The sequence below is a fragment of the Aphelocoma coerulescens genome, chromosome 5 (assembly GCF_041296385.1).
Source record: "Aphelocoma coerulescens isolate FSJ_1873_10779 chromosome 5, UR_Acoe_1.0, whole genome shotgun sequence".
NCBI lineage: Eukaryota > Metazoa > Chordata > Aves > Passeriformes > Corvidae > Aphelocoma > Aphelocoma coerulescens.
Window position 1 is genome coordinate 57,253,044 of NC_091019.1, and position 14,804 is coordinate 57,267,847.

The window sequence follows — 14,804 nt, forward strand, 5'->3', positions numbered from 1 at the left end:
GAGATGTGGGGTGAGGAGGAGAGGTGCTCACATCCCATGCTCGTTGGAGACTGGGTTCTAGTAAGTCAGATCTGTTCCTGACTGTTGTCTTGGCAAGGTTCTTTGAAGTGTGGTGGAAAAAATAAACCAGTTACTCTGTTCACCAAGAACCTACATTTTATGTCACTGATGCTTTCTAGGCACTTGTTACTTCCACTAATTAGTTTAAGCCATCTCAAAAGAAGGCTGTCATGTGAACTTTTGATGGATGGGAAGGGAAGAGGTATTGCTAGAAATACCAAAAAGTAATTTCTGTTTAGTGAACACTTGAGACTGACTTTTAAAATTTCTTCTTGCATTGGGCAATAGAAACAGGCCAGCTGGTCCTTAATGTGTGGGAAAGATGAGTAAAATGCTGCTTGTTTGGGTTGCCAGGGAATGGAAAAGGGTGGCCTGAGCTGAGGAGTGGGGACTACTTGGGTGAGTGGTCTAGGCAGCATTGCTGTTTAACAGGAAAGGGAATAGGGGGAGATACAAGGTCTGAGAAACCCTTCTGTTGGCTTCTTGCTCCTTGTGTCACTTTTTCCAGGGGGAGAAACCTTAGGAAGCCAGGGGTAGAAACCTTAGGAAGCCAGGGGTGTCCTGCAGCTGGAGGTTGGAGTCACTCTGCACTTGTCACTCTCCAAATAAAGCAACACTTGTGTATTCCCCATTTCAAATTATGTACCTTGTTATTTTTGTTTCTCATCTTATTTTTACTGCTGGATTATATTATATTTTACAGCTGGATTGTCCTTTTGTCAGTAGAAGAGAGTATGTGAATGGGAGGAGGGGGCAGCAGGGGGAGGGAGTGTGGGCATCTGCTGAATGGAGGGAATGGGCAACACGTTCAGTCTTGTGACAGGTGGTGCTTGTTATGTGCTAACTAATATTGAGGGGGAGGGTAGGGTGGAACAACTCTTAACTGTATATGTACAGTAGTGGTCTCTAAACTGCCCTTAACTGTTTGTACAGCAGTGGTGTTTAAATTTGGTGTTGCCTTTCCAGATAAAGATCTTGGTAGACAATGTTTTTTTCTATCAACTCAATGGTAATAATGAAAAGGCAAGTGTATTGTTATAAGCTGTTATGAAAGCATCTGAGAACAAAACAGCACCTTATTATGGCATGTTTATAATCCTGTGTTGTACCCTCTCTTTGAACACTGTGTACAGTTCTGGTTGTGCCCCATTCCCATCCCTCCCCCATGCATACGTGCTCCTCAGAGCTGTAAGATAACTAAAGTACAGGAATTATTCTTGTTTCCCATCTCCGTACGAGGGAGAAGCAGAAAAGCCTGAACTGTCTAGCTTGGAAAGCAGATGACTGAGAATAGTGTAGTAGAAGATCTGTAAAACAGCAAGAGACATGGAGGAGGTGAACAGGGCGCAGTTATTCTCTGCTTCTCATAAGGCAGGAAATGGGGCCACCAAATGAAATGACTGGGTAGCAGCTTCAGAGTAGAGAAGGGAGTGTGTGCATGGGCTTTCTTTGTTCTCCTTCAGACAACAAACATATAATTAAATTGAAGCACTCTGCCACAGGATGTTGTAGATGCCAAAATTACAAATAGGTTCAAAAAGGATTAGTCTATTTGATGGATTTTTTTTTTTTTTTTAATTCCCTCCTCCCATGAAGGGCCATTAAATCCAGTGATGCAGATACAGTACCAGGCTCAGGAAGTCTCTCTGCTGGTCCTGGTCTTGTTATTCCTGAGTGCTGCCTGTGAATAATGGGCAGGACTGGCCCAAGCAGCTGCTCTTGTTCTTAAGGGAGCACAACAGAGGACCCTGTTCAGTGGGTGGGAAGAGCTGAGGGCTGGCTTAGTAAAGAAATGGGAGGTTGTATGACTGTGGAGCTGTGCATGTAGGAGTTGCTGATTGTCAAAGATCAGGGGAGGCAGCAGAATCAAGATCTGTGATGGAAAGTGAGGATGTGTTTACCTTATCTTTGCTTTCTCATCAGTAGGTTGTTTGGCTTCAAATAGATTTAGCAGTGTCTAGATATTTGTCAGCAGCACGAGACCTAGCACTTGAGAAAACTGCTGTGTTATTGTTGTTCCTTTTCTGTATATTAAATTCTATATGTGGATCCTAACTTGTGTGCATGTAGGTATGCCTGTGCAACTTTTTGGTCAACTGAATGAAAGTGGAAGGGAAATACTGTGGAAGGGAGAAAAGGAAGGAAGGTAAGAAGTGTTGTTTTGTTGGGTCAGTGTTCAGGGAGAACACAAACCAGCAGTAGATTGTTTATTGTATCTTTGTTTTCAGATCTGATTCTATGCATACATTTACCTATTTTTAACAAACTTTAAAATAGTTCACCACGTGGCTCTGTGGAGGTGCTTCATTGGTATTTTTGTTTGTAGGGTTGTGAGTGTGCAGGGATTCCCAAGGTTACTGGCTGGATATGGGTCTGTGTGGCAGCCGTGGGCTGTGGGGTGGGTAGCCATAGGGTGTATGGAGCCCATGTGTGGTGCTTGCTGTTGTTGGTACTGACTGGTGGGGTGGAATGGGTCCAGTCCCATCCCAGTCCTGATGGAGCTTTGGAGCTGCTCTGGCCCTGAACTGCAGTCGGGGAGGCAGGGGATGCTCCCTGGGATGTGGAGCAGGGAGAAGTGTGCTCGGGAGGGCAGGTGAGCCTCATGGGTTCACCATGAGGCGTGCGCTGCAGGCTTTGGCTTTGTTCTTGATGCTTTCTGGATGTGCATTCAGGATTGCTGTGGTATAGTTACCAGCTGTCCTCCTTAAAATAAAAGTGGATGGTGTTTTAAAAAGGCTCAAAAGAGATCTCTGATAAAATCTTGATCAAATGTGCATTTTGTCCTCTTAATTTTATACTTAACTCTCCCTTTAAACAAACCAACTCTTTCACATTTCAGTACAAAACCCCAGCCACGTCTAGACAAAAGCCCGTTGTGATTAGCAGAGGTGTGCTGCTCAATGCTGAGCGAGTGCAGGGGTATATTCATGTTCCTGATGGGGTAGTGTGCTTCCTGTGTGTGTAGGGATTGCAGGGCTTCTGTGTGCAGAGCTTGCTGAAGAGCTCGGGTTGGAATTGTATGAGTGTGGAAAATTTTATACACTTGAAGTGTACATTGAAAGGCTGTTTGCTTGTGTAGTTATTCAGACCTCATCTATGGCTGCACATTGGTGCCACCTGCTTGCAGGAGAGAATGAGCGGACTCTTATTATTCAAGAAAAAAAATAAAAGGCGAGGCCTCAACATCTGTTCTGGCCTTATTGTTCGGTCTGGCCTGGGCTGTGGGCAGAATGTAGGCCACAGCTTTCGCATTACTGCTGGCTCTTAAACTGGAAAGGCATCTTGGATCAGATGTATTCTTAAAAGGTTTAAAAATAAAAATACAAAGATGTTAAGTTCAAACTTAGGATGGTTTGTACTTGATTACCTTAAAGAAAAGGAAACTATTGCTGTCTATGCTTTTTCTCCTTTTCTCTTTCAGTTCTTCTAATGGTAATAGTTTTTATCACTGCAAAGTGACCTTTGTAATCATTGCTGGATGATTAATCTTTAACTGGGTAATTTTTAAAGCAATATTTTACACAAACTTGTAATGTGTGATACCGTGGGGTTTTGTAGCACAGCACCAGTCATTTTGAGGCAGGAGGGCCCTTCACCCCATGTTTCCAGGGCTGCTGCTCTGTGTAGAAACCCACATAGTTGCTTTAGTTTCCCTAAGCAGATGCTAAAATGCCCTCAGAACTTTATTTGCATATAGATTATAGTGCCAGCTGGGTGTAGTCATGTATAGGATGAGCTAACTGCTGCTTCATTTATAACTTTTTAATTAAAAAATGTTTCTCAGTTTTCAGGATTCCAGTTCTGTTTCATTTAATGCTGCTATAGTGTGTACAGTGATGGTATTTCTGTGAGGTACCAGCTGCTATGACTAGGCAGTCCTTGGAAAACAAGAATGAAAGGGGATCACAAGCATTAGCTGCTGACTCAGGGAGAAGTCACATGCAGAAGGAAGTGGAGATGAGCAGCAAAGTTCTTCAAATGTCTTTGAATTGCTGCTTGGGACACCACTGCTAGTAGTGGGGAGGGAAGGTGGAAAAAGCTTTTTTCTGACTCTGAATTTTGTTTGAATTCTCTTGTGTCACATAGGTGTTGTGCTGTTGTATCGCAGCTGTGCATTTACAATTACACCGTGAGCCTGAGTCATACCAATGAACCCATGAGAGACAGGTTTTTTGTATAACGGGAGCCCGTGCCTCCATTGTCTTACTTTGTTTAACAGCCATCATGGGTACCATAAACAGGGGATTTTACACTATGCAATAAATTTAAGTTCTGCTTTGATAAAGAAAATGCAGGGTTGGGAATGGAAGCACTTGTTTAATCTCACTTCACTAGAAGTAAATGCATTAGACTTGATCCAAAACTGCTTTAAGAAGCATTCAGCAGTTAAATTATTATATGGCAGCTCCAGCTCTTCCAAATAATAAAAGCATCTATTCACCTTTGGATATTATACAATGCATGTTTTATATATAATGCTCAGGGTTGCATATTAAAAGGAAGAGATGTTTCTTACACTTACTTTTTAAATCTGCAACATGTGATTTAAAAATGAGTTGGTACCAGTTGGGTGGGGATCAGTAAGTGCTGTTAGTAAAGCAGTAGCTTTTGTAGGTGGGACTCTTGCCATCCTTACCTTATCCCTTGGGTATTTCAGTTGTTGTATAAACTTTATTAGCTCCATGAAAGGCGCTGTTCAGATCTGGAGGTATTTTCTTACCTGTTGTTTTGCAAAAGATCAATAGCTGAAGAATTCCCTGTAGTTCTATGGCAAGCGCTTTTACACTTTGATTTAAGGCTCATGTTTGTTTTCCAGAGAAGGTACAGAAGTGTGTATTTGTAACGAGCATCTGATCGTAGACCTACTTTTCTGAGTTACCTTTTGCAGATTCTAAATAACAGAAGGAGCTGACTAGAGCAGGGTCCCTCTCTTCATGGTGTGTGTTGCAGTGCTGTCACATAGTCATGTGTTAGTGTGCTTTGCTTTGCAATCCAGAGGGTTTCAGTAGCTCTGAAATGCCTTGTGCAAACAGCAACAGGAAAAACATCAGAGACTACTGAAAGGGTTATGGAGAAGGAAAAATGCTGGAGGCATCCTGCCCAAGCCTCACTTTGACTTGGGCAGGATGCAACTGGAAGCAAAATGTATCTTGACATCTGCGGGAGGTGAGGATCATTTCTCCAAGAGGTCAGTACAGGTGTCAAAAGGAAATGTAAAGTGCTTGAATGGCCCACAGCTGTGGCTGGATCGTGCAGCATCCTTGAGGAGAGCTGGAGACGAAGCAGGTCCCTCAAAGTGCAGAAACTCAAGTGGGAGCTGGCACTGCTGCCTTGCACAGAAGCAAAGTAACAGATGACAGAATGATTGGTGGCTCTTTGAGAGGCCTCTGCTCCACTGAGTTTACTCTGGCATGTTTCTTCTCTAACTTGGAGAAGAAAAATAAAATGTGATGTGTCAGGCTGGAGCTGCACAGTGCTGGGCTCCTGCTTGCAGGCAGGGTTTTGCCTTCCTGCACTCTCCTTGTGTATGGTGTCCATTCCATCTGTGGTCCTTGAAACAGTTTAAACTGGTGCTGTGGTTGAGGGACGTGTTCTGGCTGTCCCTGCTTCCTTATTCTTCTTCCTTGTCTCTAAGGATATGTGGTAGAAAATTAGGAACTGGTATGGAGTTAAAGCTAACAGCTTTTTTGTTGGATTACTTTTATTTTTGTTAAAGCTCAGGTGGATCTCCTGGTTTGGTTTGTCAAGTAATGGTGGAAGGGGAAACAACTTCCCATGCTCTCTTTTGCAGTGGTGCTGTTGAACCATCGTATTTCCTTCTGTACTGATGCTAGTTATTCATGGCTAACTTGAAACAGGGGAGGGGTCAGAAGACGAGGGAAGGTACTTTCTGACATGTAGGGGGGACTTGATGTGTGTACACTGGTACAGTGACCTTTGGTAGCTCCTGTTCGCAGACATCCCCGTTTCCCTTTCCCTGTCAGGCGTCCTGACTTGACAGCTCATGGGGAGAGCCTTAGCTGCTGTGGATCGGGGTTTCACATCTTGCAGTGTGCTGCTCTTGCATGTGCCAGGCCTGTGCATTAGCTCAGGGAATCCCCAGGGATGGAGAGCCTCGGTCGTGTTGTTGCTCTCCTGTGCAAATCAAGGTATTTCTGCACACTGGTTCTGAGATGTGTCCTCACAGCTCCAGAGGGGGAAAAACCCAAAAGCCCCTGCAACTTTTTAGAATAATATTGATATAAATGTGTTCTGCCCTGCTTCATCTCCTCCCTTGCACAGTAGAGCTTTTTGCGCTTGTGCAGTAAACCACATCTGTAAAATGGGACAAACTTTAAAAACATTTTCCTCACAAAGTGAATTTTAAGCTGGATTGGTTTTCTCCTGTGTTTTAGCATATAGTCTGTAGAGTAGGGGTAAAAAAAAAAAAGAGGGATGGGAACTGCTGTGGAAAAAGCAACATCGCACTGTGCCTGATTGGGGCTGCACTTCTCTGCCTGGGTAAAGGCAATGGAAGTTCACATTCCCTGTGAATTCTGATAGTGGAACAAAATTTAGGGGGTGCTGCTTGTAGTAGAAGGTCTTCCTCTTGGAGGAAGCAACCATGATTCCTGACAGACTTGGGACAAATGGAAAAGCTAACAGTAGGAAAGTGATTACAGAGTGTTTGCTCCCACGACAACTGTGATACGGAACTAATGGCTGTGGCAGAAACTTTACAGATATCTGGTGGGTCTAAATGAAAGTGCAGGATTACCTGAAATGTCAGATCTTCTTGTCTGCCAGTATACAGCTTCTCTAAACACAGGTTGTGCTGATTTAACTGCAGTTGCTTAAACAAGCAAACCCCATTGATCCTAGATTGATCTGCTCTCCTAAAAAAAGAGTAACCCTTGCCCTTCTTATGTGGCTATTTTTACACTAAATATACAACAGATTAAATTGAATTATCTGTATAGCTTTGTCACTGAAGTGCTGAGTGTTAGAATTCATCCTGGTATTCCTTGTCCAGAAGCACGGGACAGTGTTGGTGAGCACTGCAGCTGTGCTTGGAATGATGCTGTAAAGGGATGTAACAGCCACTCTGCACTGAGGCCATTCTTCTGCTAGCCTTACTAAAAAAAAAAAACCAAAAAACCTTTCTGAAAACTGAGTGAAAGATAATGGTGTCTATCATGAAAAAACCTGCTAGTTCAGTGTAAATATGTTGCCAACAGGTGGTTATTTTTAGTACATGCTATTTGTGCTCTAAATTTATTGTTAAAATATTTTTGTCATCTAAACCCCTGTTCCTAGCTGAGCAGATTTCAGGTTAAAAACAGTCGTGAAACTGAGTGTTCATAGGACTGTAATGTAATTTTGTGTTACTAGATCTTTTCTGACTCGTTTTAATGCATCATGAAGTGGTGGTTATATGTCTAATTGCACAGCACAGAGAAAATAGCATTGTGTTGAAATATTGCATAAAACTTGAGCGTTATGTGACATTTTGTACTGGAAATAGTACTGTAGGTACTCATTCATAACAAGATTTGCAAGTTTCTCTCTGCCAGGGTGGGTGGTTGGGCTGCCTGTGTGTGTGCTGCCTTAAATGAGGGAGTTTCTTTTTTTCTCTTCTTCTTGTCCTCTTCCTCCTCCTCCTCTTTTGGCTGCTTGTGACCAAACATCAGTGCAATTGGCAAGAGCTTGCTCTTGAAACATACCTTAGTTTGAAGTTGCTTTTTCTGACTATGCGCAGCTGTGGATCTTCACTTGAGACTTTCAGAGCTCTCCTGCCAGCCAGGTGTTAAGCTGGTTAAAAACAGACTTGTCTGAGCGTGGGTGTGAGTCTCAGCGTGGGTGTGAATGCATTTGGATTTCTCTGGAGCAGTTGAGACTAGGACCTGATTGTGACCTGGGGGACCCAGTGTCACCTGGGTGGGCATTCCTGATTGTATGGGGGATGGAGGCACACAAGGACTGCTGGGATGGTGCAGGAGGTGCTCAGAACTGTAATGTGGGAAGTTTTATGCATATGCCTACTCTGAAGTGTTAATCTGTCTGCACACTACAGTCTCATGATGTCCAGGGCTTGGAGCCTTCTGCCTGAGCCCAGCTCCTCCCTTTTTCATTTAATGATGGCTGGAAGAAAAATAATCAAGTGTGCTGGAAGAGAAACATTAATTAACTTTTAATTTAGATCTAACGTATGTTGCTTAGTGTACTGCATGAGTGTGCGGTATCTGTCGTGTTATAGAGAGGGTGATGCATTGAAGAAACAAGGAAAAGCCTCAGGTCGGAATGGGAAGATGGGGTTTTAACTCTGTGGATGGGTTTTATATCTTGATTAAAAGCTGCAGATGTGTGATAAGTCGCTTTTGTATCCATTTTGCATCTGAAATTACTTTCTCTGTAACTTGGTTTGTATCTGTTTTCTCTTAAGCCAAACTTGCAAGGCGAAGTCAGGAGAGAGAGAATCTCGGCATGCTGGTCTGGTCACCTAACCAGAATCTGTCTGAAGCAAAATGTAAGTCTGTTCAACTACTTTTATTCCCTTCTTTCCTTCCATTTATCACTTCAAGAATGCAAAGTTGCCACTTTTGGTAGAGAGGTTATGTCTGTGACCTTTCCATTATGAATTGAAATTAATTTGAAAAAAGAAAAGCTTACGAAGCAATCCCCCAGATGATCATTGTTCTCCACTGGGCAGCTGCTCAGTGTCAAATCCACGGGTGCAGGGAAAGCAAGAGAAATGTGACACACATTATTCCTAGATACGAATTCCTTAAGATACTCATCCGAAGGCCTACACAATCTGCTTTGTTTGCTGTTGGTGCTGTAGAAGACAACAGATATAACTGGGGAGAGTAAAATGAAAAGTATTGGGGGGGTGGGAGGCCCGCAAAATATTTGGTAATTAGCAGTACCTTTTCCTCCACAAAGACAAATCCACATCTGGAGCCCATGGAGTTTTTAAATGCCAGAACAATTGCAGTGCCTTGGAATTCCACGTGAGGGCAATTAACAGCACTCTGTGTGTGTCTGGGAACAAGTCTCAGTGCTGCTGCCAGATGGCAGAACTAGTGTTTGAAAGGCTTGTCTAGCTACAGTTCTCCTCATGAATAAGCAGGACTCCTTGATTAAAGGGCTGCTGTTTGAATGCAGTAACTAAACCTAAGTGCTTTTGGGGGAGGGAGCTGAAAAGGGCTAATTTTGACTTTGTGCTTATACCTTGGGTTTTTTTTTATCCTTTCTGATTCTGGGACCAAGAATGAGAATCATGCATTCCTGTTCCTCTGCAGTTTCTGTGGTGGCACTATTAAGTAAATCCCCTAGACCCAAGGGCTAGGATGCATCATAAGGCACATGTGAAGATGTAGTGGCATTTGCAAATTAAGGGAGCAGAGATTGTGCACAGACCGGCTCTGTCCTCAAAGGCCTGTGCTCTGCCCTGGGGCATTTGTTCCAAGGAGCAAGTTGCCCCTTAAATTATGGAAGGATGATGGTACTGTGATCTGCAGATAAAAAGGACTTTGTAAGGATCATGTTTGCCTTCTCTCCTAGTCTGCTTCCTGCTGGCTATTCGATGCTGAAATAAATAAGACTGATGAGGAGAGGAATGTATTTGACAGTTATCTACAGCTAGAAACCTCCTAAAAGGTATAACAGCAAGAAATAGTTGCCGCCACCAAAAGGAATGACTGTTCATGGGTTGTCTGTGACACAGGATTCCTGTAGCTGCCTCTCAAGTCTGAATGTCTTTTGAATCCCAGCTCAGCTTTGGAGCCTTTAACTCCTGCCTGATAGGAAACAGATTTCTTGAAGAGGAAAGAGAATGGAGGAGGGAAAAGAAGATATGTGGAATTGAGTAAAATAGTCCGTAACTGAGTATTCTGTGGCAATTGGCACAAAAATATACTCATAGACCATAGAGAGGATATAATATTGGCTAAGAAGATGTCATGAACAGAAGAGGTAATTTTAAAAAGTAATATGACACTGATAAATAAAAACTAGGTGGCAGTTGTCTGTTAGTAAAGTAAAAAAGTTGGGGGAAAAATGTGAATACAGGAGGAAGGGCAAGAAGGAATTTCTCAAAATATTGAAAATTTTAGTAAGAGTATAAACTCATCAGTGAGTTCACCTTCCAAAAGAGGTACAGCAAAAAAAAGGACAAAATTTCATATGGAGTTTGGGGAAGTGAAGCATGAGGCTGTTGCACCATACATGGCACAAAAAATACCTCCCAGGTGCCTGATTGATGCAGAGGGATGGAGTTAGGAAATTAAGCATCTAGGAGTAGTGATAAAAATCCAGAGGAGCATTGTGAGAGTTGGTTGAGGGGACCTTGGGGTGGCAGATGGGGAAGAGGGCAGCTGTGCAGGGAATGAAAGAACAGGGTGGGGGGCTGGTTGGTCATAGCTTTGTTTTGTGTCAATCTGAGCTGATCCTTTTGAAAGGAATCAGATATTTCTCTCTCTGGCATTTCTTAAAAATGAACTGTGAAAAACAAATCCTGCTGAAGGTAGGCGCTTTTGTTTTTTTGAGACTAAAAATGGATTGATTGGTAGAAATAAGTTTATTGCTCTAATGTATTCAAGAGAGCTGTTAGGCACTGATTGCATGAGAGCATGATTCAGTCCCCCTTCCTTGCAAAAGATGGGAACTTCCTCCAAAACACCAGTGCTCTGCAGTGACTGTAGAGCACTTACTAAATGTATCACAAGCAGAGTTCCCTAATCTGCTTCATGGTTTATGATGAAAGAACATCAGGGGACAGGAGGTCTCTCCAGTGACTCAAGTTCACTGACAAGTCTTGGCATCATTGATAGTGAATCCTAATTAAATGACGTCCGTGGGGATGTGTGAGAGGACTGATGATGATCAACATTTCCATCAGTGATGTGGGAATTGATATGTAATTGTGGATGAGCCATAGACTGACAGGATGGTAAATAAAATTAATGCTACTGACAATCTTGTAGAGTGCTTTGGGTCTTTTCCTAACTTGGACTGCTGCCAATGCAATGGGCTCTTAATGACCCAACTGCAGGGTTATGAATCTCAGTACTGAGATCTCTGGTCTTCTACATCAGCCTGATGTTTGGAAAGAAATAGTTTAGAGAGCAATCTTGGGGAAACAGTGGGCAGGTAATTCAGCAAAGCTTCCCAGTGTCCTGCTTGACCCAGAAGATGATGTGGGTGTAAAGAGTGAGGTAGTCACTGGAACAGTGTACTGCCTCTCCACCCAGCAGCATTCAGGGGAATGAACCTTGGCTTCAGTGTTTAAAAACTGAGAAAAGGATGGAGACAGGAGCTGCTGAAACAATTTGGAAATAGAAGATGAAGTAAATTCCATCTGTTTAGCTTACTGAAAAGAGACTGAGAGGGGACTATTGTCAATTACTCTTGCAAAGAGAAATTTTGACATAACAGACACACATAATACAAATAGATGGCTGCAAAATAAGCCCACACAGACTGAAATGAAATGTCCGAGTGCGTGGAGGTTTTTTTTGGTGATTGACTACTGGCAGTTATCCAGGGAAGTGATGGATTCGTGTATTTCTTTATGCCTTTTTAAACCATGGGTTTTTGTGATGTGTGTTATCCTTTGTGGGGGAGTTAATTCATTGGCAGTGTGAAATTGCAAAGTGGAAGGAGCTGTGGTCTCCAGGAGGTTGGTGTAGCCCCTTGGGCTGTTTGTCTGTGAGTCCCACCTAGCACATCCATTTTAATACTGCTGTTCAGGCTGAAGTGTGGGTGAACAAATCAGCAGCACATTGGTACCTGTGATGACTTTTGTTTGTACTCCAAAACCTTTATCCATCCTATGCCTGTAAGTCACAGGACTCTTCTCTGTTCCTGTGGCTGGGGCTCAGCATAAAGATGGAAGTAGTGCAGCACATGTTAGCTCTTCCTCAGAGTGAACTGTAGCTCTTGTGAGCAGGAGAGTTCTGTGCAGTCAGTGGAACTTGAGCAACCCACCCTTGTTAAAAGGGAATCTGTGCTAAAAAACACTGAGCAGATCTGTGACAATGCTCAGTGCACCTGGTGGGTTTGACAGAGGGATTGCCAAACTGTTGGGAGATTGTGGGAGGGTCTCCCGTAAGCTGCTGAAATGAATCCTGGAAAGACCAGTGTGGAAAGACCTGGTAAATATCTGCATACCTGATGCTCCAGGCTCACACAATTGGTTACAAGCTTGTTTGGGTCCCATGCATCCTGTGTGTTGAAGAAATGTTTTAATCACACTGGAGAAACCTTTTACCTGGATGTCATGAAGTGATGGATGTAATAGAGAAGATGAAAACAAAAGTATTGGCACATTGCTGATTTTTTTTTATCCTGTGCCTTGTTAACCATTAACCCTGGATACAAACCACCTACTGCATTGCCCATATTAATACCAAAGTTGAATGCTGCCAGTGTGGTCCAGCCGACTTCTGTCTTTGAGGGGTCACTTGCATAGCAGTGCCACTGTAGCAGTCACAAAGCCCAAAACTAAGACTTTGTCCTGTCTCTTTTGAAGAAGAAAGAAGGAAATGTCACTGTGCAGTAACTGAACATTTGGACTTAAAATAACTGTGCTCTCCTTCTAGTTCTGCTCCAAATACCCTGTGCTGTAGCTGGGGTCACACCTCTCACAGAGAACTCGCTCTCGAAGTGAGACTCCTGAGAGGCTCTGTGGACTTGGTGCCATGGAGAGCAGCTGTTCTGGCTGTGCTGGGACTCTGTCACAGAGGGTGGGGAACGACATGGGAGGAAGAATGATGCCTTGAGCAAGGTGACATTGAGGAGCAGGAACAGATAGGTGGAAGACAGGCATCTGCTCTCTTGGAGTGGCACGTGGTGAAGGAGGAGGGGAAATAGTGAAAAATGCATTGTAATGATGCTGTGGAAACCCTGCACAGAATCGAGCTGGGCCAGCATGAAGCTATTAATAAAACAGCAGTGTCTCTCTCTCTGTGCCAAGTGCGCCAGTGAGTGGAACCAAAAAAATGACTTTGGGTTGGTTTAGAAATGAGCAAGTGTTGGCATGCAGCAGCTGCCCAGGAGCAAGGCATGTACACTGGGTGAGAGGGTAGGATGTGATTATTGCTTTTATGCATCTGCAGTTCAAAGGTGAACTACAAGAAGGAAAGATGTATTGTTTTGGTAATGTTAAGCTCTGCTTTGAAAGTAATTTTTCTTCTCTCTTCCTGGCAGAATATGTGTGCTGCTAGATGGGAGTTTTGTTTTCTCACTGATATCTTGGTGGATATCTCCAGTAGATTTACAGTTTATGGGGTGTCACTGAGCAGGCAGACACTGTTCCTAATACCTGTGGGACACTGGATCATGGACGGCAGCTGGATCTTCTGGTCTTGCAGTGCTGCTTCTGTTTGACCTGATGGTTGACTGGTGTTGCCAACTTCGACATTCACCAGTCCCTTCCTCTTCTGAGGCTGCTGCTGGCTCCGTGCATTAAATTATGCCTGCTTTGGTGCACATGGAGGGAATTCAGATATCCTTCTTCCTTCTGTGGAGGGGAAATAGACCCAGGAGACATGGGGACAGAGAAATGCCAGAATTAGGTGAAACAGCTGAGTGCTCCAACACCCTCCTAATGTGCTTGGCCAAACCCTCTGGCTGTGGGGAAAGGGAGCAGTCCCTAAATATGCTGCAAAACCTGATGCTGGGAAGGCAGTAATGTGCCAGCTGAGGCTCTGATGGAGGAAGAAGTGCTGGTTGCTATGGTTACTAAAGATATTAACCCTGTGGTGTTTGAATGGGCAAGGTTTAGTTAACTGTGCCACAGGCTGGGTAACTGTTCAGGAGCATGTGGTGCCCCACCCTAAGAAGTTACGAGTTGGCATTCAGGATTTCAAAAGCCCATGTCCCAACCACGTTTTAAAGTATGCCCTGGTCCTTAGTGTGTTAGCAGCCTTCTTAGGGTGCGAGTGAGTTTTGGTAGCTCTTTTCAATCTTCTGTTGTGATGGTGAATGCCAAAATTTCTGAGGGCAGGTTGCAGGTTTAAGTGGCCAGAGTCTGTCTCCAGCTTTAGTTCATGGACTCTGGATTACTCTTCAGATTTTCTTCTAAAGGGAATATTGAGCAAGCTTGGAAATATGTTTTTTCTCTTTTCTAATTTAAAATGACTATCAGAATAAAGGAAATGAAAATGTCTTCTAAGGTAACTGCATGTGTCTGATCGTGATTTGTGTGGCTGGTCTCTGTTTTCAGTGCGTAGCTGAGCCATAGCTGTTTTAAGAAGAGCTTCTGTTTGGACATAGTCTTTCCCCCTTGGCTTACTTATTTTGTCCTGTGAATTCTGTGGACATTCTACTCCATCACTATCGTCATTAGCTCTCATTTTCCATGGGGTGTAGAGTGCCCTAGCACTAAATAAATGTGAGCAGAAAACCACAAATGGGAGAGTGTAGACTGGGGAAAGCATTGATCTTAAAATCTCCCTTTTAGAAAATAAAGCCCCTATTTAACTAGGATGCATTTAAAATGGAAGGGAATATTGCTTCAGAGATACTTGAGTCATGTCCTCCCCAGCACACAGGCACCCTTCCTCAGGCAGCAGCAGTAAGGCAGAGGATGTAGTCTGGTATGTACTCAGCATCAGAAAAGCTGCTTTTTAAGTCCCTTCTCTCCATCATGCCCTAAAAAGGATCCTTGAAACCATTGAAATTGTGGTTTTGAGTTGCCTCTCCCCTTCATCCCCTATCATGACCTGGTTTGTGACTCCACAAAAGGTTGTGTTGCTACTCAG

The 14,804-nt window shown here is 43.5% G+C and overlaps 1 protein-coding gene across 1 annotated transcript in view; it reads left to right on the top strand.

Moving 5' to 3' along the window:
• The window catches only part of RCOR1 (REST corepressor 1), an 81,485-nt gene that overhangs the window by 30,974 nt on the left and 35,707 nt on the right, over positions 1 to 14,804 (top strand). The window contains exon 3 of the mRNA XM_069018303.1: positions 8,483 to 8,566. Coding sequence (XP_068874404.1) covers positions 8,483 to 8,566 — 84 coding nt within the window. The remainder of the gene's footprint in view (positions 1 to 8,482; positions 8,567 to 14,804) is intronic.